This window comes from Ursus arctos, unplaced genomic scaffold (assembly GCF_023065955.2).
Source record: "Ursus arctos isolate Adak ecotype North America unplaced genomic scaffold, UrsArc2.0 scaffold_19, whole genome shotgun sequence".
NCBI lineage: Eukaryota > Metazoa > Chordata > Mammalia > Carnivora > Ursidae > Ursus > Ursus arctos.
Genome location: NW_026622863.1, coordinates 27,918,889 through 27,942,395, shown reverse-complemented (window position 1 = coordinate 27,942,395; position 23,507 = coordinate 27,918,889). Strand labels below are relative to the sequence as shown.

Sequence of the window (23,507 nt, the reverse complement as noted above, 5' to 3'; positions counted from 1 at the left end):
TCCAAACCCAGCTGTCTTCAGACCTGAGTGAAGGATTCAGGACCAAGCAGGTCCCAATCCTCACTGTCCATCTTTGAGTCAGGGAACCAGGAATGATGGGTCAAAGGGGTGGGGGGTAGGCAACTAACGCACCAAAGTACCTCCTGTACCAGAGAACACCTCTGATCTCACACCCAATGACTCGACATCAAAAGGGAGAGGAAGAGGGACACAGGCCTGGGAAATGGAGAGCTTCTCCTATGAACTGCTTCCAGTAACCCCATGGCCCATCTTCTATTCAGTGATGAATGCCCCTCTCCATCTCACCCCACCAACTCCCCATTCTATGGGCCACCTCCACGAATGTCTTCAGGTAATCCCAGTGGTCATTTCCAGAGTTCAGAAGTCTGGAGCCAAACTCGGTGAGGACCACAACCAGAAGCCAACTGGAGCCACAGCATTTATTCTGCAGAAACCCAGGCAGCCAGAGGCTGTTCCACAGGGGGTTCTGATGGGAGGTAGGTGGTTAAGAGATCACATGGCACCCCCAGGTATTGCACATAGTCCTTTTATTCTCTGCAGCAAAAAGGATCCCTCCCTGCAGACCCAGACCTTCAGGCCCGCAAAGAACATTATCTACAAACACAAGCAGGACAATGATAAATAGCAATCCTGGGGCAGTGGTTTTAGATGGATGGCGCTGGTGTGTAGGGCTCAGGGCAGAAATGTAATGTGGGCCATGAGTCAACAGGGCAGCTCCCAGGTGAGTGAGTTCCAGTTACTGCTGGGTTAGGACAGACGGGGATATTTAAAGGTCCCAAGATCCCAATGTCCTCGTGGCAGATGGAGAGCTGGCTGGACGGATATATCAGGTGAAGGAAGGATGCTTCGCAGTGGAAGCTGCCCCTACCCCTCAGTTCTTCATGTCTCCCAGGTGGAGCTGGGCAAAGGAAGCGGCCAGCTGCAGTGCCTCCTGCAGGCAGCCCACATTCTTGCCTGTGGCCTGAGCAGACACATCCTTGCCACCACCTTTGCCGTCCATCAAGCCTGACACCTGCTGCACCCACTCACTGGCTTTCAGGCCCCGGTTGGCCGCATTCTGGGAGACAGAAAGGAGAAGTGTGAGTCAGGACAGAAGACGAGACTGAGGAAGACATGGAGAGGGGAGGAAATGGAAAAGGACAGGGGAGCCACAGAGCCCCACTCCTGGTCTCCTGGGTGCTGCTGCCAAGGCTGAGATGGATCCTATAGCTGGTGCCGCAGGCTGGGTGAGGCACACAGAGTTGCCAAGCCAGGTATCAGCACAGTGAGACACGTCCCTCAAGGAGAGGGCCTGAGAGTAGGGGTCCTGGAGGCAGTGACCAACAGGGGGCCAGGAGGATAGCTGTTTCTAACCGGTTGCACACGCACACAAGGGTCTTGGCAAACAACTCTAAGAAGAACCACACTTCCAACACCACTCCCCACTCACACAGGACTGCAGGGTGTTCTGACCTGGGGGACTTGACACAGGCACGTGATCTTGCCAGCTTCATTGTCCACTGTGAAGAGCATGGCAGAGGTCTGAGGGGAATGCGTCTTGAAGAGCTTCAAGGCTTCGTTCAGGGCCTGTGGGGAAAGGTGCTGTCAGGCCAGGCCTGGGGAAGGGAGCGACACTCTCCACCGTGCACCGAGTCTGCAGAGCCGGATTCTCCAAGCACCCCTGCAGCCCACCCCCTTCTAAAAGCAAGTGCTGGTCCCAGGAGACCGTATGGGGAGGAGGACCCAAGCACAAGACCCTGCCCACACTCCGACTCTGAGGTTTGCCTTCCACCCCCAAGGGCTGTAGCTCTCTGGCCACCAGATCTCCCCATGGCTCCGCCTAACCTCAATCCCAGAAAGCGGGCCCTCAGGTCACCACTCCACTCAGAGCCACAAAGCTCACACTTCAGCCACCAGAGGACTGAGACCCCAACAGGAGACAAGTAGTTGACGGGCACATTGCAGCACGTGGAGTCCCAGCACCACCCCTTGCCCCCCCTCCCCTGGTTGCCTTGGCCGAGGCACCGCTCTCCATCTCCAAGATGACAAGGGGCTGATTGGGATTGCTGTCAATGAGCTGCTTTGTCTTCTCCAACACCTAAAAGGAAATCCAGAAGAGAGGCCTTAGGTTAAAGGCCCAGACAGCTGTCCACACAGCCTCCACTGGGTGAGTACGTGGGGCTCCCTTCCAGCCATCAGCACGGCAGGACTCACTCGCTTCTGGACATCAGCTTTGCTAGCCCGGTCTAGGTCATCCATGATCTTCTTCAGGGATTTGAGATTCTCCCGGAATTCATCCTTCTGCCACTGGGGGATGACTGCAGTGGCCAGGGCCTGGAACCAGAAACAGAAAAACCAAGGGACTCCAGACCACAAGGAGCTAGGATTTGAGGCCAAGCCCACCCCACCCTTCTGGCTTTGAACACCAAAGTCCTCCCTGACTAGCATCCAGAAGGAAACAGAAAACAAAAACAAAAAGGTATTCAGTAGCCCAGAGACCAGTCACACTATGAGCAACTACGGCAGCCGTACCAAGTAGGGCAAGAGAGAAAAGGGCAGGCAGAGAGAGCTGGTCCCTACCAGGCAGTGAACACAGCCCGAAATAGGCTCACAAGTAGCCTCCACATATTAACAAACAGGAGAAGGCCTGGAAACAGTGGCCATCCCTTCCCCCAACTCCCTCAACATTGGTGTCCACTCGTGCTTGCAACAGGCCCTGCCATCGGCAGTGGCGGCAGCAAGCAGATTCCAGGGGTCTGCAGGCCAGGATCCACAGAGCCCCCTTTGCAAGGCTGCCAGACCTGTTGTCAGTGCAAAAGGCCACTGCACTGAGAACCAGGACCTGAGTCTTCTTCGGGGAGTCTGTGATACACCCTGCCCTGAGCAGGGCCTGAGGAGGGAGGCCACCCCTACCTCACCAAGGTCAGCAATCTCCCTCTGCACGTCCTTATTTGGCACAGTCTGGGCCTTCACTTTGGCCTCCATGACAGAAAGAGAGTTCTTCAAGCTCTCTGCTTTCCTGAGGGCCTGGAGAGGAACAGAGTTGTGAACTCCCGGTCAGGGAACTTTCAGCTTCACTGCTATCTGTAAACGGTGGCAAGCACTGACGGCAGGCTATGGAACAATACACCCTCAAGACACCAGAAGTTTCTCTTCCTTCAAGGAGCAAGTGTCGGCAGTCTCATGCCCCAGGAACGGGCATCCTCCTCACACACCTGCCCAGCAGAAAGGCTATACTACCTCAGGCTCAGGGGATAACCAAGAACTCCCAAGTCAGGAGCCCTTCTCACCCCAACAATATAATCAATCCTCAAGCTTCAGCACACCTCTGGCCCCAGCCACAGTCCCCACCCCTGGGGCAACTATCCCCATACACTATGCATCTCAAACTAGGCACGTACCCCTAGGGAGATGTGAGTGAGTGCTGGGGCACTGGAAACTACAGCAAAATTATGGCTTACCCTCCTAGAGACAGAGAGATGACACAGTAAATGGCAGAATTTACATATTTTTAAAGATTAAACATGGTACAGCTAAGCAGTTCTGTGGTGGTGGCTCTCTTCTGCTAGGTGAGGGTCAGTGGGGGACAGTTCGGGGGAAGCACTGGACTTCCAATGCTGAGCGCAGCAGGTACAGAACCGTCTACACTCCAGATTCACAGACTGCGCTGCTTCTGCCTCATTCAAAAAAGCCACAAACCAGCCTGCTGCGCTCACCTTCTGGGCTTCAGCGCCGGTGACGGCAACGATCCTCCGGATGCCCTTGGCAATAGCTTCTTCACTCACAATCACAAAAGCTCCCGCGTGACTTGAATTCTGCAGGTGTCTGAACAGCAGAGCACAAAATCCATGGTGACGAGAAGAGCCCACGCACTCTGGTCCTTACCATAACCCAGAGCCCGTGGTGACGGCATGAGGTCTTTGAGGTTCCGGAGAAGCTCTCTTAAGGGGACAGTGGAAAGAGGCCCTTCGTGTAGATTTCAGGGGAGGAGTCGGGCCAGGAAGCCCAGGCAAGTTAGAGAAAGTCTAGCTGGGGCCGAGAACACACTGACACTGAGCAAGACACCACCTTTCTGAGCTTCAGTGTTCTCATGTATAAGATGCAGACAATTCTCCCACACAGGACTACTGTGAAACTCAGATGAGAGCAAACAAAAGTGCTTGTAATCCTTAATGCCCAACACAATGTTCCTGCAGGCAGGCTCTACGTTCATTCCTACTTCTGGTCCTCTTTGGAACGGAACCTATATTCTTCTGTCCCTGCCCCTGGCTGCGAATATCCAAGAATTACCTTTAAAATCTCAGCACGATCCTGTGAACAGGTTTTATTCCCCAGGTGCTCAGAGAACCTCAAATGCTCATTAACCTTTAGTCACTGCGAGAGTGGTGTATGGGGTTTGCAAGCAGCTTCCTGAGAGGTATTAAGGCAGAGTGGGACTCAGGTGAAGGCCCAATTCAGCTGGGCAGGGGGAGGCCAGGAATGCAGTGCCCCAGACCCCTACGCCATCCACCACACATGCACCTTTTCCCTGCCGGCCTGCGGCTCACAGGAGGCCCCGGATGGGCTCTACCATGGCCTTAAGAATGTTCTTCTCAACAAGATTCCCTCGCAAGCAGGAAATTCCCAGGCCACCACACCATCCCAAAATGACCCCAAGCACTACAGGCGACTCGAAGTTGGAAGAAACAAGTGGCTCTTGCAAGCCAACCTGAGCTGGGTGTGCTGTGGGGCCTGATGCAGGGGCCCTGAGACAATGGGGTTAATCCCCAAGAATGCAGATCAGCCCAGGACACAAGAGCAAGCAACTCTGAACTAAGTGTTAAGATAATGCCTTTCCCCATCCTAGGAAGAATATTTCATCACAAACCTAGCAAATGTCAACGTCAGATGCCAAGGGGTCTGACGAGAGCACAGGACCCTAAGGTTCTTGGGAATGCTGTCTCGCAAGTATATTCCTGAGAACTTCATTTTAACCTTAGAAAAATAAAAGTGGGACTAGCCTATTACTCACATCCTCCAAGGATAGCACCCAATTAACAAAAAGCGAGTCCATCCACTGCTCCCCCTGATGTACTCACGTTCCCCCACAGAACTCAACAGAAGTGAGTGAGCCAGCAGGGCCAGAGGGGTCATCCAACAGCTCGGACACTGGGACCCCAATGGAGACGACTCGCACAGGGTCAGGATAGGTTTCATCGAACACAGCCCGTAGGCCCTGGATGGCTTTAGCTGCTGCCAGGGGACAATCCTGGGTGTACACGGGCTGCCATGGAAAGAAGACAGAAAAAAGCTGGGAAAAGATCTTCCCTGAAGGTGCGTAGGAAGCGGCAGGGGAAGCACAGCCCTACAAGCAGGACTCTGGTTTCCAATCCTGGCTCTCATCACGTGCCCTGAGCCACCTGAAATAAGGCACCACGTGTCAAGTCAAGGAGATCAAAATAGGGATTTCCACGCATTTTGCTGAACTGTGAACCAAATCTTGTATGGATGTGTTTTATGAGAAACAGAACCAGAAGAGCTCTGGAGGGGGTGGAGCCAAGACCTCCCTCCGCTCCCTCCCCCGAGGCCCTAAGGCCCCTCCATAGGACACCACCGCTGCGCCCACACTCAGTGCAGTTGGGAATCACTGCTTCAAACCAATCTCTGTGCTCGGCAGTATGTGGTCCAAGGAGGAAGAGCAGCAGGACGGTGGAGAAGGCTCCACGGAGAGAAGCACCAGTGCAGGAAAGAGCAGGGCTGACGACCAAGAGCTGACGCACGGGCCAACCTACCTTGGCTGCCTCAATCATCCCGTTGGCGATCTCTTCGGCCTTCTTGATCTGCTGGGTGGACATGGCTCCCTTGGCAGTAAAGTCGAAGCGAAGGCGGTCAGGAGCAACCAGGGAACCTCTCTGGTCAGCTTCCCCGAGCACGGAGCGCAGGGCGAAGTTCAGGATGTGTGTGGCCGTGTGGTTGCTCATGATGGGCCTCCGTCGGGGCTGTGAAGGGCAGGGGCAGCTGGTGGAGAGGTCTGCCAGTCACCCCTCAATACCTGCTCTCTCCTTCCCGACTGCTAGCATTTTTAGTTGGACACATGGCTGCCCGGAATAAGTGCTACGTTTCCCAGCTTCCCTTGCAGCTAACTGTAGCCAGAGGACTACGTTCTGGTCAGTGTGTTGTGAGCAGACGTGATGCACACCCTTAAAGGGAAGGAACATGCCCTCCCCTTCCTCTTTCCCACTGACTAGAGTAAGAAATAAGAGTTGGCAAATTATGGCCTGTGGGCCAAAATCCAGCCTTCTGTCCATTTTTATAAACAGGTTTCTTGGAACACAGCCACACCCACGTGTTTATATATCATCTACCGTAACAGAGGTGTGTAGTTGTGACTGAGATGGTATGGCTCACAAAACCAAAAATATTTACTACCTGCAGCTTTACAACAACAAAAAAAGTTTGCCAACTCCTGGCCTAGAAATGGATCCGGTGGCTACCTTCTTGAACTATGAAATCAAGGGCAACACCCCAGGAACGAGGATAGAAAAGCAAACAAGGAAAAGCTGGGCCCTATGACTTCGTGGGGCGGAGCCTCTGTATCAGCTTGGACTTTGAGCTCCGTCACACGAACAAAACCTATTTCTTAATTAATACAGGATCCCGGGCTCCTGGAGAAGTATTTGCGGTTAATCTGGAGAAAGGCAATCCATGAAAACAAGCCTATAAATCTCAACTAAAGTCACTGTCATCTGGGGCACCGGGCTGGCTCAGCTGGAGAAGCCAGTGAATCTTCATCTGGGGGTTAGGAGTTTGAGCCCCACACTGGGTGTAGATTACTCACATATATTAAAATAAAATAGAATAAAATAAAGTCACAGTCATCTGACTTGAGAACATATCCGTTTAGTAACTCACAGCTGCACCCCTCATAAAATGTTCTCCTGCATCAGACTTAGAATAATCTACTCACAATTTCACTTAGGAATGACAACCATGACCAATTTAAAGCCAAAGGAGATGAATTCTTTTCATAACGTATATCGAGTCACCATGACCTACACTTGAAATATGTTAGAATTTTATGTCAACTATACCTCGATAAAGCTGATATTTAAATTAAAAAAAAGAGAGACAGAGAGAGAGGATTACTAACCAGGTCCAATGCCGAGCAGCATAACGTACTCACCTCGTCAATAAACAGCCGGACCTGGTCCCCGACTCTCAGGCTGCCGTAGACGGTCCCTATGTGCAGCACATACCCTCCTCGCACCTGAGCGTTCTTCACTGTGAACTCCGTTTTCTAAGAGGAGTCCAGAAGAAGAACAATACGTAAATAAACCCAAATATATATATATATGCTATCCTCTCTTTATGGATACATATTACACATTCTCTAAGCCCCTCCTTACTAGTGTGTGTAAATACCGTTATACACACATTATACCAGTAGTACCATTATTGTATGGCACTATTACCCACTGAAAATTTATAAAAAGGAACCACTCCAAAGTGGAGCCCAGTGCCTAGAAAAGGAAGCTAGAACAGGAGCAGTAGTCAGTTTCATTCAGAAAGAACTGGGGCGCCTGGGTGGCTTAGTCATTAAGCACCTGCCTTCGGCTCAGGGCGTGATCCCAGGATCCTGGGATCGAGCCCCGCATCAGGCTCCCTGCTCCACTGGGAGCCTGCTTATTCCTCTTCCCACTCCCCCTGCTTGTGTTCCCTCTCTCGCTGGCTCTCCCTCTGTCAAATAAATAAATAAAATCTTAAAAAAAAAAAAAAAAAACTCAGAAAGAGTTGTCGATTACAGAACCAAGCGGAATCCTCAACAGGAAAGGACCATCAAGTACAGGCCCTGACGAGGAAGATACACCCCGCATCTCCTAGGAGAATCAACTACCCTTGCAACTCAGCCAACAAGAACATCATCACCCCAAACCTGTGGTTTTTCTCTGACGGACTTTCCTTTAAAACAACCCCTCCCAACTTCCTCCTCCTCCTTCTCCATAAAATGTCAGTTCCCCTCCCTCCTTTGCTGGATTTGCCTGTGGTTTTGCCATAGCTTGCGTGTCCCAAATTACATTTCTCTGCCACTTCCAATAAACTCACCTTTCCTGGTAAAATAATGGTTTCATTTTTACAATTCAACCATACCTATATTTACCATTAAATATACAAACCACTTCACACGTGGACAAATATATGTGTATATATACACAGAAACACAGACGTCCCCTTAAGGAGCATCTTGGAGTATTTAAAGCCATCATAAGGAACCTGAAGTCCATGAGACTATGTAACTCGTCCAAGATCACAGAGTCAGCAGTGGCAGCGCTAGAGGATGAGGCTTCTGCAAGGAAGCCTGCCCTCCAGACAGCTACCTCTTCCTACTCATGAGGAAAGCCTGGAGGAATCCAGGATCAACCCATGCAGCCCGACTATAGGCATCCTGCTAAGAGGGACCAAATGGCAGTGGGATCAGTGGTACAGGACGCAGCTCCCTTCGCCTCAGAAACATGGACAATGGACCACACCCAAAGATCGGTTACGTCTGCTCCCCAAGGGCAGGAGTGTGAGGAGCCAGAAAAGCTACACCAGTCCAGGCCCCACCCTCTGCCGGGCGCCCCCACCCCTGGCCCGGCCCCCTGCCAGACACCCCCATCCCTGGCCCGGCCCTCTGCAGGGTGCCCCACCCCTGGCCCGGCCCCCTGCCAGACACCCCCATCCCTGCCCGGCCCTCTGCAGGGTGCCTCACCCCTGGCCCGGCCCCCTGCCAGACACCCCCATCCCTGCCCGGCCCTCTGCAGGGTGCCTCACCCCTGGCCCGGCCCCCTGCCAGACACCCCCATCCCTGGCCCGGCCCCCTGCCAGACACCCCCATCCCTGACCCTGCCCCCTGCCAGACACCCCAACCCCGAACCGGCCCTCTGCTGGACGCCCCATCCCTGGCTAGCAAGGATGAACTGTTGGCTCACATCTTCGCTGTTGTCCTCGACCTTCACCAGGTAGCCTTCATCATAGATCTGCCCGCCTTGCTCGGCATAGAAGCAGGTCTTATCCAGCACCACTCCACACTCCTGGCCCGTGCACACTTCTTCCACAAACATCTTATCCCTGCGCAGCGCCATCACTGTAGCCACTGCGCTCTCGAATGCTGTAGAGAAGGGGGAAAGCAGGGTCAATGACCTCATTCACACATTCTTGGTTGTCTTTTGCTGGATTCTACTTCTCAGACTCTCCTTAGACCTTAACTGTCTAATTTTATTTCACAAGCAAGACCATTAGACTCCACAAAAGGGCTTAACACCAGGGAATGTAACACTCAGCAGAGTGACCACCAAGGGGCTGGTGACCGCTTGGGACTAAGGGGTTTCCCAGGGGAGACTTTCTGATCACTCTATCTCTGAGCTATTGAACAGGAACCTAGTGAATCTGAGAAGTACTTAAGAGCAGTAATAAATTCCCTACTCCCAAGGTCAATTCACAAAGAATGTATTCATTTTGTGGGCTTGCTTAGATAGATTTAGGGATGTCTGCTGGAGCATAAAAGCAAAAACAAGTATTGCCTGTTTTTTTTCTTTTGATTCTTAACTTTAGAATGCCACTATTCTATTCTATACTGTTCATTCATTCATTCATTTATTTTAAGTAATCTCTGTACCCAGTGTGGGACTTAAACTCATGACCCCAAGATCAAGAGTCACATGATCTACCAACTGAGCCAGCCAGGCGCCCCCAGGATGCCGCTATCCTGATGCAAAATTCAACAGCCATTGAAGATTCTATCAATGCCAACTTCCTGGTTTCCTGTAAGGTGTTACAATTAGGGGAAACTGGGTAAAGAGTACGAGGACAGTTCCTGTAAATTTTTTCACAACTGCTTATGAATCTATACTTATTCCAAAATAAGGAGTTAGAAAATTAACTGCCACAGGTCTCTAAGAGTATAAAAGAGTCTCCGCAGCACTACAGAGAGGCTCTGCTAAATACCCCAGGTTCCTAATCTTGAGACTTAGCCGAGGTACGCGCAGTAACACAGGAACATACCATAGCTCCCACTGGAGTCCGAATGGTAATTATACTTTGGGGAATCATCTGTTGCTTCCAGACCCTTCTCCCGGAGCTCTTCAATAGCATAGATGTCCAGCATAATGAGGTCGTCCCCACCAGCTCCCTTGCCCTGTGATTTCAACTGCCAGTAAGAAAAATAAACAGAAGTTACCCTAATGTGGGAAAAAGAATTCTGAAGGACTCCAAATTGCTAAACTAAGCCCAATACAAAGCTCTAGAACAGTTTTTCAGTCTCAGCATTAGCAACATTCGGGGCCGGTCTGTCTTCCACTGCAGGACGTGGAGCGGCATCCTTGACCTCTACCCACTTGCTGCTGGTAGCATCCCACCCTCAGCTGTGAAAACCAAAAATGTCTTTACACCTTACTGCCAAATATCCCCTGGGGCCAAACTGCCCCTGCCTGACACTCACTGCTCTTGGGAAAAATAGAATTCCAAAGACTTTAATGGAAGGAAACTCTTGTCCTTTGCAGCCAAGTCCTGCTTTGTTTGGTGTCAGGTTTCCTGCTCACTCTCCAAATTCTTTACCTGGGCCAGTTTCCTCTCCTCTTCAAATCCACCCATGTCCACCACCAGGCCCTTCTCTTCAGCAATCAGTCCAGTGAGATCCACTGGAAACCCATAGGTGTCATAGAGGAGCCAAGCAGTGTCCCCTGCACAGCACAAAGGAATGGGTAAGAATGACATGAATAGTCCCCTCCTTTGCCATCCCAAACCCTTCCCAAAGGAAGTTGGCACTGAGAGAAAGTCTGGAAACAAGGGAAGTTAGTACTGATTCTGTGCACGCGTCAGAAAATCCATTAAATCTTTCAGAATTGGCTGGAGGAAGTACAAGAGGTCTCCTGGTAAAGTTCTTTCTTAATCTGAACACAAGTGTGTTCAGTTTGTGGAAATCCATCAGGCTTTCCCCTTGTACATTACAGCGCAATAAAAAGTCAATAAAATTTTTTTTTAATTTTCCAGCTTAGTAAAAAAATATATATATATAAAAGAAAGCCAAGTTGCTGAACAGTATATACCATACGTTCCCATTTTTGCTGGAAAACATACACACGCATGCCCCTACTTAACGTGTGTATGCAAATTTAAAAAAAGCTCTGAGTAGTTATATAACAAACTCTTAAAAACTGTTACCTCTAACTTTGACAAATAAATTTTTTAAAAAATCTTAAAAAAAAAATTATTATTACCTCTGAGAAATGAATTTAGGAAAGAGAATCTTCATTTTTTACTTTTGTGTTATTTAAATACTTTGCCACAATAACATATCACTTTTACAATTTTTTTTAAAAAGGCAAAACGTTTTTTTTTTGTTTTTTTTTTTTAAGATTTTTTAAAATTTATTTTGACAGAGAGATAGCCAGCGAGAGAGGGAACACAGCAGGGGAGTGGGAGAGGAAGAAGCAGGCTCCCAGCGGAGGAGCCTGATGTGGGGCTCAATCCCAGAACGCCGGGATCACGCCCTGAGCTGAAGGCAGACGCTTAACGACTGAGCCACCCAGGCGGCCCACACTTCTACAATTTTACTATAAACCCCATTTTATCCCAAAAGCAGTATAACCAAGCTATCCTTAGCCTTGGAGACAAGGGACTCTACTGTCATTTCGGAAAAAGGGCTTGCCTCTTCTGGAAAGATGAACCAGCCTGGATGAAGAAAGGAACAAACTGGTCCTTACCAGGAATGGTTTTACAGTCTCCCAGGCTCTGAATTTTCCTGTCCAAGATGCGGCGCCCTCTGCTGAGGGTCTTGAGAAACTGCACTTCTTCTTCATTAATGATATCCTTCACCATATCTGGGTCCTTTTTCAGCTCAGGAAATGCATCTCCCTGGCAAAGGGGAAACAGAGACATGGGCTCAATGAAGACAGGGACCATTCCATGACCCCCCTAAAAACCCCCATTAACATTATGCTAACTCCCACCCCATCCCTCTAAGCCATGTGCATGAGCAGAACAGAAGCAAGCAGGGAGATACACCTACCAAGGACTGGACCACAACATCTACTAACGTGGCAAAGAACCCCCTGCTGGCATTGAGTTTCTCATGGGAATATCGAACAGCCCGGCGGAGAATCCGTCTCAACACATACCTGAAACAGGCAGAAGACCACCTCCTCCAGACAACCTTCCCAGCTAACCATTTTGTAATGGGGCTTCTGGAATTCTACCCAAAGCAACATGACCAGCTTGTCTTTCTTTTTCAGAGACTTTCTTTTATACTAAGACTGCTTCTTTCTGCGAGCCCCTGAGGTCATTAACATTAATTCCAGCAGAAAACTCAGGAATATACCCACAAATATCAAAGGTAACCCTGGTTTGTTTTTCTATCACATTCTGCTGACCTGGAGATGGAGGTAAGTTCAGCCCAGGTGGCTGATGACCCAAATTTTGTACGTAATAAAACTGCCTGGGGCTAATCAATAGCTACCCCATCCCACCCTGCCGGACAACCTTAAATACAATGTCTAACATATCTTGAACTTGACAGCAAAGATTTAATATAATGGCAACTCTGTAACACAAGCTGAAACTCTCTTAATCCTATAAAAAATATAGGGTTCCCTCCAACTACCTAAAAGACAAAGAAAACAAGAATCAAGAATGGCTTTAAGTTCCATAGAGAGTCACCAAACTCACGGTGGCAGTCCTAACCCAGCCCCGTGTGTAACAGACTTACCCCCGCCCTGTGTTGTCAGGTCGGCCACCATCAGCCAGCGCCACCGTGATGGTCCGGGCATGGTCAGCCAGCACCCGATAGGCCATATCGATCCCATCGGCATCATCAGCACCAACTTTCCCAGAGTATGGCCGGGCACCTGTGCCCTACAGATAAAAACCAGGAGGCAGCTCATTAGGAAGCACCCTTCTGGCACTGCCTTCCCCTAGAAGATTCCAAGAGGACTGAAGGGGCATAGGGGAAAGGATGACCCTCCTGTCAGATCTTTTAACACCAAGAAAGGGAACAGCAAGAGTAAAGAGCTTCTAGCCAGGCCCCTGCACTCAACAAACCACAGTGTCTTGTGCTTAGAGCCTCTTAGGTTATTAACAATTAAATTGACAGACGGTCACAGGTACCCTTAGCTGGCAAAGATAGGATTATTTTATCTTTGACAGTATGGCTAAGTGCCCAACCTAGAAACCTCCACAGATGTCTGCAATGTTTACAATAGGACCAGTACCTTCTGAATGGCTTCGAAATAAGGAACAAAAAGGTCAGTGTCATAGTTGGACATCTTATTCTGCAGTACAGACACCAGTCGCTCCAGGCCCATCCCTGTGTCGATGCTTTTCTTAGGAAGAGGTTTCAAAATGCCATCGCTTTCCCTGCATGATCCAGAGAAAGAGGAAGCTGAAACAAGGACTCTAGGTGCCACCTCTCCCTGGCTGCTGGTTAAAACTTGGCTATGTAGCACAGATTACAAGCTGTGCCTATTTGCCATCTGCCTCTACCTGGTTTGGTGGGAGGAGGAGAGTGAAGGGAAAAAGGGAAGAAGTACTCTGGGGCCTATGGAAGAGTGAGGCAAGGCGCCTGGGTGGCTCAGTCGGTTAAGTGTCATGATCCCAGGATCCTGGGATTGAGCCCCACATTGGGCTCCCTGCTTAGTGGGGAGTCTGCTTCTCCCTCTCCCACTGCCCCTCCCCCCCGACTTGTGCTTTTCTCTTTCGCTCGCTCACTCAAATATATCTTTTTTTTTTTTTTTTTAAGATTTTATTTATTTATTTGACAGAGAGAGAGAGACAGCCAGGGAGAGAGGGAACACAAGCAGGGGGAGTGGGAGAGGAAGAAGCAGGCTCCCAGTGGAGGAGCCTGATGCGGGGTCAATCCCAGGACCCTGGGATCACGCCCTGAGCTGAAGGCAGACGCTTAACAACTGAGCCATCCAGGCGCCCCTCACTCAAATAAATCTTAAAAACACAAAAGAGTAAAGCAAGCCTCATGGAAATGAGCTTTAAAATCACAGTCCATAGGGGCGCTTGGGTGGCTCAGTCAGTTAAGCATCCGACTCCTCGTTTCAGCTCAGGTCACGATCTCACAGTGGTGGGATCAAGCCCCATCAAGCTCTGCACTCAGTGCGGAGTCTGCTTCAGATTCTCTCTCCTTCTTTCCCCCACTCTGTCTCTCTCTCTCTGGTCAAATAAAAAAAATAAAAATCTTAAAAAATTCAAATCAAATTAAATTGCAGTCCAAATTATAGCAAAAATGACATTACAGGAATAGACCTGAAGCAGGTACTATGTGGAATAAAACTAATTTACAAAAGATTAGGTCCAGCTGTGTCTAAGATATCTGAGGGAAAACCTGAGAAATGAAATTGAAATAATGTCCACAAAGTCCCCTGATGCCTTTAGTGCCTGCTTTAGCTCTGCCCCACTGTCCCCAAAGACAAGGATGAGAAGACGGCCTTCTGCTGAGTTCCTCTTTCTCCAGTGGCTTGGGGAAAGGTGTTGCTATTAGTAGGAACAGTTCAGGACCCTAAGGCCACCTGTTATACTGGATGAACACGAGGTTCCAAATCTCCAGCACATTGGGGTCATCCTGGTTGACGAGGTGTGCAGCATCCCGGCCACCAATCCGGTCATAGTGGATCTCACTGCAGGGACCACATGGGCCCGTGTCACCCATCTCCCAGAAGTTATCCTTCATATTGCCAGGGAGGATTTTGGTGTCATCCAGCCTGTGGAAAGTAGGGAAGATAAGCCCAGTCACAGCCACTGTCAAGGATTCTGCCCGATTCGCATCCACTACAAAAGGAGATCCTTGTGCATTTCTATTAAAAAAAAAAAAAAAAAGGCGCCCTCGTGACGATGACTGAGGCTGCATAGCAGGGGCTAAAGAAGCAGGATAGGACTCCTCTCAGGAGCGACTACAACAGAATACAAAATATATATAAGGCTACGTTCATAACTAAATAAAAATGGGCAAAGACAGAGATAGAGCCTAGAAAGGAACATAAAAATGAAAACATCTATGCTCAATATGACCAGAATTTAAGCAAATACTTTCTTTGCAAATGTACCTGCATTAAAAAAAAAAAAAAAAAAAAAAAGGAAACACTAGAAGCATTAAAACACCTGCTGAGTATTTCAAGTCACTTTCCTATCCCCCAATTTAGTCAAGTTTTTTTACCTTAAAATGATACCACCAAAGGAATTTAATAAGATTGAAATTATTTCCAAAATAGTGAACTCTGCTGAGAGCTGCTAGGTAACACAGCACTCAGAAAAGATTGTGCTCACTGAATAAACAGAGTCCAGATATACACAAGCCAAGTGAAACAGGATTCTCAATCAAGAGTAGTATTTAAGGGGGCCGCGTGGGTGGCTCAGTCATTAAGCATCTGCCTTCAGCTCAGGGCGTGATCCCAAGGTCCTGGGATAGAGCCCCGCATCAGGCTCCCTGCTCCACTGGGAGCCTGCTTCTTCCTCTCCCACTCCCCCTGCTTGTGTTCCCTCTCTCGCTGGCTGTCTCTCTCTGTCAAATAAATAAATAAAATCTTAAAAAAAGAAAAAAGAGTAGTATTTAAGGTTCATGTGTATTACTGTCTAAAATGTGTCCAAGTACATGTAGACCACAGAATCTAACCAAGGAGGGGTTTCAGACCAAGTACCAGGGAAGGATGGATTAGAATAGTATTACTGGAGTAAAAGTAATTAATAAATGAATGAATGAAACAGAGAAACTGTGCTAAGTGTGGTAAAAAGTTATACCTTTCTTAAGAGTTAAAGTAAAAAAATATGAAAATGAACATGGAGCCTGGGTGCCTCAGTCGGTTCAGCATCTGACTCTTGGTTTTGGGTCAGGTCATGATCTCAGAGTCCTTCGACTGAGCCCTGTGTCTGACTCCCTGCTCATCATGGACCCTGCTTGAGATTCTCTCTCCCCCCCTCCCTCTGCTCTTCACTATTCACGCTGTCGCTCTCCCTCTCAAATAAATAAATCTTAAAAAAAAGAAAAAAGGCAGCAAATGCACCAAAGGATAATTGCTCCCAGTCACTCCCATCTCCATCTGAAAATGCATAGCTCAAAACAGGAAAGGGCAATGCACTCCAAGCCCTAACACCCCACTGTGGCACCAAGTCAGAAATCACTTCACTCCTCCACACTCGACACGTGAGATGCATTCTTACCCCAAGTTCTGCCAGATCTGTTTGCACTCCAGGTCTGGCTCTAAGCCAGCCGCCTCATCCCCACCAAAGTAAGTCACGTACAGTCTCTCAAGTGGAATGCCAAACTCTTGGGTGAGCAGCTCCAGAGCCATCTTACATGCCAATTCCTACAAAGAAAAAAAAAAAGAATGATGTGGAATGTGGCCAAACCAAAATCTACTTAGTCTGAGTAGAAAAAGTCCAGAATCTAGGAACACAAATACAAAACCACATCTTCACTATTAACCCAACCAAATTCAGGATCAGTTTATACAAGAGATGCAAAACATAAGTGAAACCATCAAATGCTAGGCACTGCTTCCAGGAAGTCTTAGTAGATCTCCTCTTTGAGCTTACCTTGAAGTAATCTCCAAAAGACCAGGAGCCCAACATCTCAAAGAAGGTGTGGTGATAGACATCCTTGCCCACGTCATCCAGATCATTGTGTTTGCCCCCAGCCCGGATGCATTTCTGGGTATTGGCAGCTCTGCTCAGCTTAGCCATAGGGTGAGATGGGTCAATAGTGTTCAGAAAGATGGGTTTGAACTAAAAAAGAAAGGGAACATTTCAGCTTTGAAGGAGTTGCAGATCTATCAGGTGGTCATGGAAAGACCACACAGAAACTGTTCAGTTTGTGATTAATTAGCCTGGAATACGGAAACTCGTGAGGCACGTGGCCTGACGGGGCCGCAGCAGAGGCAGCCTATCTTGGAGCAGCTTCTCCCTGGTCCTAGTTCTCAAATGGTCCCCACCACTGCCTGCAACACCACCTGCACCAGGGAAACACCTGCGGCAGCTGTGATAACAGCCAGAGGTTGATGTGGTGAAACCCATGCTTCCTCGGGAGTCTCTGGTGGTCGGAGCTTACAACACTTTTCTGGAAGAACTTACTCTAAAAGTGATGTGTTGGGGGCACCTGGCTGGCTCAGTCGGTAGGGCAGGCAACTCTTGATCTCAGGGTCATGAGTTCAAGCCCAGGCACAGAACTTAACTTAAAAAAGAAAATAAATAAATAAATTTTTAAAAAGTGATGTGCGGGCTTAATGGTAAAGGTGATAAGGAAGAAAAGAAACCGAGACCTATTAAGGGAGTAAAATCAGCACAACCTGATGAATGACCGATGTATAGAGAGAAAGTATTACTTTGCTCTGAGAATTTATCAAGTTATACTTTGATGTATCATTGTTATGTAACTTTATTTTCCCACTAGACCTGTCCAATTTTTTTTTTTAAGATTTTATTTATTTATTTGACAGAGAGAGACAGCGAGAGAGGGAACACAAGTAAGGGGAGTTTGAGAGGGAGAAACAGGCTTCCCGCCAAGCAGAGAGCCCAATGCAGGGCTCGATCCCAGGACCCTGGGATCATGACCTGAGCCCACGGCAGACGCTTAACAGCTGAGCCACCCAGGCGCGCCAAGACCTGTCCAATTTGGTAACCATTAGTCACCTATTATTTGTACAATTAAATTAATTAAAATGAAATTATTGGTAATTAGGTAAAAATTTTTAGAAACAAAAAACTCTGTTCCTGTCACATTAGCTCAATAATCATGCAGGGGGGGCCTGGCTGGCTCAGTTGGTGGAGAATGCAACTTCTGATCTCGGAGTTGTAAGTTAGAATCCCATGCCGGGTGTAGAGATCACTTAAATAAACAAATAAATAAATGATTTAAAAATCTAAAAAAAAAAAAAATCATCATGCATCACTGGTGGCTGCCATATTGGGCAGGCCAGCTACGGAACATTACCATTACTGCGGAAGTTCTATCTGACAGTTCTGAACTAGACCATGAACTACCTTTAAAGCAAAAACTATACTACTTATCTTTGTATATCCAGCACCTAGCATCGTATCTGAAAAAGGGCAGATGCCTAATAAATACTATATTTAAATATTAAAAAAAAAAAAAAGAAGGGAGCAAAAACCCATCAAGGTATTTCTGATTAAGAGGCAGTATAACACAAAAGTTAAGCAAACAACTACCTGGGGTTCAAATCCACACTCCAGCATTCACCAGCTATGTCAGCTTGGGCAATTTACTTGAGCTGTCAGTACATCAGAACAGAGTGAGGATTCAATAAGTCAGCTTAAGTAAAAGTCGTAGAACAGTGCCTGGCAGAGAGTAAGTCTGACATACAACAGTCTAATAATTACTGTTATTCAGAGAACGTTAGAACACTGGACTCCCGTGGTTCTTCTACCAAGTATAGTTGGCACATGTGGAAGAAGATAAAACCCATGCCTAGGAATGCCAGAGTATAATAGAACCTTTCCAGTGTTCCAGAAAACCCATCACCTTGCAAGTCCACATAAAATTAGTGCCCCCTATTCCAGGTGTAGACAAAGAACTTACACATATAATTGAAAACATGTGTACAATTTTACAGTTAATGTTATACAGGATGGAAAACATTCCCACTGCGGTGCCTGGATGGCTCAGTAGGTTTAGCGTCTGCCTTCAGCTCAGGTCACGACCCCAGGGTGCTGGGATCAAGCCCTGAGTTGGGCTCCCTGCTCAGTGGGGAGTCTGCTTCTCCCCCTCCCTCTGCCCTTCCTCCCGGCTCGAGCTCTCATTGGTTTTTTCTCTCCCTCTCTAATGAATAAATTAATTATCTTAAAAAAAAAAAAAAGAAAGAAAGAAAAAAAGAAAATGTTCCCACTGCCTCTAATTTTCTATGCCAGGAAAGAAAAGACAATGTCAGCTTATCACTTACTGCAGAGTGAGACACATTCTAAGGGCCAGTCAATCCCCTGGGCTAAACAGGGTTCCAAGAAAAACACCAAAGGAAAGCCCTAAGGGCACTATGTAACCTGAATCCACTTCCTAGTCCACAATTAGCCTGACAAACAGTGTTCAGTATCACAACAAAACTGTCAAATTATCTTTTATAGCTCAACTGCCCCAAACATAAATCCTACTAATAAAGTTTCATCAGCAATGGATCCAAACTGGCATTGGTGGTGGTAGCTTCAAAAAAGTTAAAAAAAAAAATCAATAGGGGGCACCTGGGTGGCTCAGTCTGTCAGGCATCTGACTCTTGATTTTGGCTCAGGTCATGGTCTCGGGGTCCTGGGATCAAGCCCCACGTGGGGCTCCAAGCTTGGCGGAGAGTCTGCTTGAGATTCTCCCTTCCTCTCCAGCTACCCTTCCCACCGCCCCCCACACATGCACTCTCTAAATAAATAAATCTTTAAAAAATAAAAAAATAAAAATAGAAAAGTTAAAAAAAATCAAAAAAGTTGCACAGCTCAGAATGGAAATGAAAGCAAAGCTTTGAAAGAATCCTGAAGAATTCACTTATTTTATAAAGAAAAAAACAAGGGGGCACCTGGGTGGCTCAGCGCACTAACTGTCTGCCTTCGGCTAAGGTCATGATACCAGAATCCTAGGATCGAGCCCCGCGTCGGGGCTCCCTGCTCAGTGGGGAGCCTGTTTCTCCCTCTCCCTCTCCTCCTCCACCTGCTTGTGTACTCTCTCTCTCAAATAAGTAAACAAAATCTGGAAGGAAGGAAGGAAGGAAGGAAGGAAGGAAGGAAGGAGAAAGAAAGAAAGAAAGAAAGAAAGAAAGAAAGAAAGAAAGGGAAAGAGGAAAAAAGAGGGAGGGAGGGAAAGAAAAAGAAAAAAACAAGGATAATGACGAATTGAAGAAGAATCACAATAGCTGGGTTAACAGGTCTCTTCAGGGCTCAGCAAGATTAATCTAACCAATAACTCTAATAAAACACAGCTTTTTCCTCAGAAGAAAATAAAGGCAAAACTTTATACAGACTGGGGCACCTGGCTGGCTCAGTGGGTAGGACATGCGACTCTTGATCCTGGGGTCGTGACTTCAAGCCCCATGTTGGACACAGAGCTTACTTAAAAAAAATAAATTTAAAAAAATGTTAAAAAGAAAGGAAGAAAAAGGAAAAAACCCTTACCTGGTTCATGCCCGCATTGGCAAAGAGCAAAGTGGGATCATCCAATGGGATGGTGGCAGATGAGTGAACATAGGTGTGCTCATTTCTCCTGAAGAAATCTATAAATCGCTGCCGGATTTCACTTGCTGTTAGGGTCGTATCCATCTTGAAAATAACCCTACAGAACTAACCAGAGAAAAAATGATGGAAAATTAGGGGACCTGAAACTAAGAGGTAAGTAGGCATTACGTAAGACTCTTGGCTTCTCAGGCCAAGTCAAGGGAGGACACCAGTAAGCCGTTTGATCCTAAAACCTCTATGTTGTAATGTCCAAGGCTAAAATCATTACCAAAGCAAAACTTGCTGCACCAGCAGACAACAGTCCCACGTGTTCTTCCTTCCCATGCCCCCCTCAATAGGTGCAATACACCAACACATCAAGTAGAACAGGAGTGCTTTCTTCACGTGTTCATGTATTCCAAAATATGAAGATGTATACTGCATCCTCTGTGCCATGGCCTAGGCCAGGGATTAGGCAATGGGAATAAAACCCCCAATGTTTACAGTCCACCAGAGAAGCCGACTGGGGATGGAGGGATGCTCAGGAGACCTGGTTTCTGGTCCTAGCTGTAAATCCTTAATGGAGTTACTTCACTTCACCAACAAATGAAGGGATCCAAATGAGATGAACTCTAAGGCCCCTTCCAGCTCTGTGTTCATATACATGCCTAGAATCCTGCAAAGTCCCATTATCCCCAAAGGCAGGGTCTCCAGGTTTGGCCTGACCATCTTGGGGAGGCTGCTGTCAACAGCAGTGGACCTAGGGGTGGACCTAGTTATACAAGGGACTGCCTGCAAGTAGGACTATACCTGCCTCCACCTAGCCTGAGCACCCCAGAACAACTGGCAGGCAGACTGCTTCTTTCCCAGCTATTGGTTACTAGGGGGTGAGGACGTTGCAGCCACCACAGTGAGAAGGTCCAGCTCAGAGCCAGTAAAAGTGAAAGGGAATCAGAAGAGAGAGAAATTAGGAAATGAAACAACTTGACAATTTCAAAGCTCTTTCACATCTATTATAATTTTCCTGAGAGGCAGGTTGGGGAAAAGTGACAGCCCTTGGTAGGAAGGCGCCCATCACTGGCATGGTGCTATAGTGTCATCAGCACTGGGTGTCTAGACAAATTGGAACCATCTGGCTGACATTAGTCTCTAGAATTCTAGACCCAACTCCAACCATAAGTAACTTTGTCCCAAATTCGTTTCATTTTTGTTTTGGGGGGTTTTGTTTTGCTTTTAAAGATTTTATTTATTTTTTGCATAGGCGCGCACGAGTCAGGGGGGAGGGGTTAAAGGGAGAAGCAGACTCCCCACTGAGCAGGGAGCACAATGTGGGACTCCATCCCAGGGATCCCAGGACCCGGAGATCATGACCTGAGCCGAAGGCAGACGCTTAACCAACTGAGCCACCCAGGCACCCTGTTTCCTTTTTTTGTAAAAAAAAAAAAAAAAAAAAAAAAAGTAGTAACTACTCTGCCCATTCCAATCGGCTGTTGTGAGACTCAAAACCCATCCGCTTTTGGAAGCAAACTGTAAACTGGAAAGCCCTAAAGGAACATGGATGCTATTACTTCAAGTCACTTAGTGCAAAGTTTTTTTTCCCTTCTTCTAAGGAAATAAAGATGTACACAGTGATTTATGGTTAAACACGATCTCAAATGGTTAATTCACAATTCAATCAACTCATTACTCAAACATGTGGACTAAAATTCCCACAGATAAGGACTTTTATGTCCATGCTAAGGAGTCAAGGCTAGGGTTTTTAGAAACTTTGCCACACCACACCCCTCCTCATTGTGGCTCTCAAAGAATCTTAACGGTGGCAAAAATGAATGTACAGTGCCAATTCTGACTGAGCAACATCAGAGCAGTTTCAAAATGTTCACAGCTCCCCCTCTGAACAGGCTAAGGTAAATCAGCTGTATTCCAAAAGACTCATAAACTTCCCATTTTGCTTAGTCACTCAACATAGATAAAACTGTGCCGGGAACCAAGATGAATGAGTCTATGCCCTCAACGGGGAGACAGTCATACAGGAAGAACTGCAAAATGATGTAAGGATCCAATACAGTCACAATAAGCCCTATAGAGGCGGGGACTCTTAAAAGCCAAGTCACCATCACAAATTCATTTATTCAATATATACTGGAAGGCTGTATAATGTTGACTGGAAGGTGGGAGAAAGGATGGTCCTCAGAATCTACTTCCCAGCAGAGGCTGTAAAGGTCTTGAGAACCTTAAATCACATGGCCTTTGGGTTTAAAGCCCTAGGACCTTTCAATGTGCTCTTATTTGCCAAGTAAGCTGTCTACCCCAACCCACTCTTTCCCATCTCCTAATTAACTCCTCAATTTTGATATATCAATTCCGAAGACACTTATTTAAGGAAGTCTTCTCCTTCTTGACCAGATTCTCCGCCCCCACTTTTTTTTCTGGTAGCTCCAGGTGTCTTCCTTTGTAACTTCCACACCCATTGGACTGCTTGTTCAATCCCCATCTTCCCCATCAGGCTGTAAGTCCACTCCCGTGAGAATCATGACTGATTTTTGCTCACCATAGGGGGAAAGACCCAACATCTAGTACAACGACTGCTCAATAAGTATTTCAGGATTAGGTATGGTCCTTTAACAGCAAACTGTTAACGAACTTAAAGCACACCGGGAAATGAAGACTCTCTTTAAAAGTAATAGCAGAACATGATGGGTTATAAAACCTGAACCAGTACCAGCTAGTTTTAAGAATTTAGGAAACGGCTCACAGCGGAATGCCACCCATCTAGACCACCTCGCCCCCCCCCCACCTCCTCGCCCGCCCGCAGGGGATTAAAACCGGAGGAGATAAAACCTCAGCTTTGAGTGGATAGTCAATGGCAACCGTGATCCTCCCAAGGTCTTGGTCCTCGGCAAGCCCACCCGAAGCCACTCCACCCCCAGCGCCCTACGGGTCTGCAAGATGCCTCTCTCCCGCTACGCTGTACCCAGGCGGCGGCCCCGGCCCCGAGTCCAACACAGGCCCCGGTTCCAGAGGCCTCGTGGAGCCTGGCCCTAGGGATCCGCTGGGGCGGCTGCGCTTTCAGAACCCGGACCCAACAGCTCTAGAAGTGCCGCAAAACTCTCTGAGTTTGCTTCTGCTTCTCCCGAGGGTCTCCGTCCCTAACTCCTCCCTCAGAGCCCACCACCCAGGGCCAGAGCTCACCTGTTCCCGCAGACACCAAACGGCACCGGCCCAGAGCCACTACAGATCGCAACCCGCACAGCCCTGCCCAATCAGAGCGCCCCGATGGAAAGTGCCCCGCCTAGCCTTACCTTTCGAGACATTTATTGGCTGATCAACATGCCAATCAACCAGAGCACGAA

The 23,507-nt window shown here is 47.8% G+C and overlaps 1 protein-coding gene across 1 annotated transcript; it reads right to left on the bottom strand.

Annotated features, from left to right (window-relative positions):
• Positions 1-531: 531 nt before the first annotated feature.
• Positions 532-23,443, bottom strand: AARS1 (alanyl-tRNA synthetase 1). The gene is made up of 21 exons (XM_026495200.4): positions 23,347-23,443; positions 20,116-20,280; positions 16,549-16,737; positions 16,174-16,319; positions 14,529-14,720; positions 13,224-13,368; positions 12,722-12,867; positions 12,026-12,134; positions 11,721-11,871; positions 10,573-10,697; positions 10,021-10,165; positions 8,949-9,127; positions 7,163-7,276; positions 5,772-5,978; positions 5,079-5,263; positions 3,717-3,825; positions 2,914-3,027; positions 2,215-2,334; positions 2,012-2,098; positions 1,474-1,587; positions 532-1,078 (listed from the first exon to the last, which is right to left on the bottom strand). Exons 2-21 carry the CDS (start codon positions 20,257-20,259, stop codon positions 893-895), a joined length of 2,907 nt encoding a protein of 968 aa, XP_026350985.1. The 5' UTR covers positions 20,260-20,280; positions 23,347-23,443; the 3' UTR covers positions 532-892.
• Positions 23,444-23,507: the final 64 nt, after the last annotated feature.

What these genes read in the sequence shown, in the direction of transcription:
- AARS1 (XM_026495200.4), bottom strand. Translation starts at nt 20,259, where the DNA reads ATGGATACGACCCTAACAGCAAGTGAAATCCGGCAGCGATTTATAGAT. An exon ending in CAGATCTGGCAGAACTTGGG is followed by an intron (nt 14,721 to 16,173) that starts GTAAGAATGCAT and finishes TACTTTCCACAG; the next exon opens with GCTGGATGACACCAAAATCC. An exon ending in GTTGAGTTCTGTGGGGGAAC is followed by an intron (nt 3,826 to 5,078) that starts GTGAGTACATCA and finishes TCTGCTGTTCAG; the next exon opens with ACACCTGCAGAATTCAAGTC.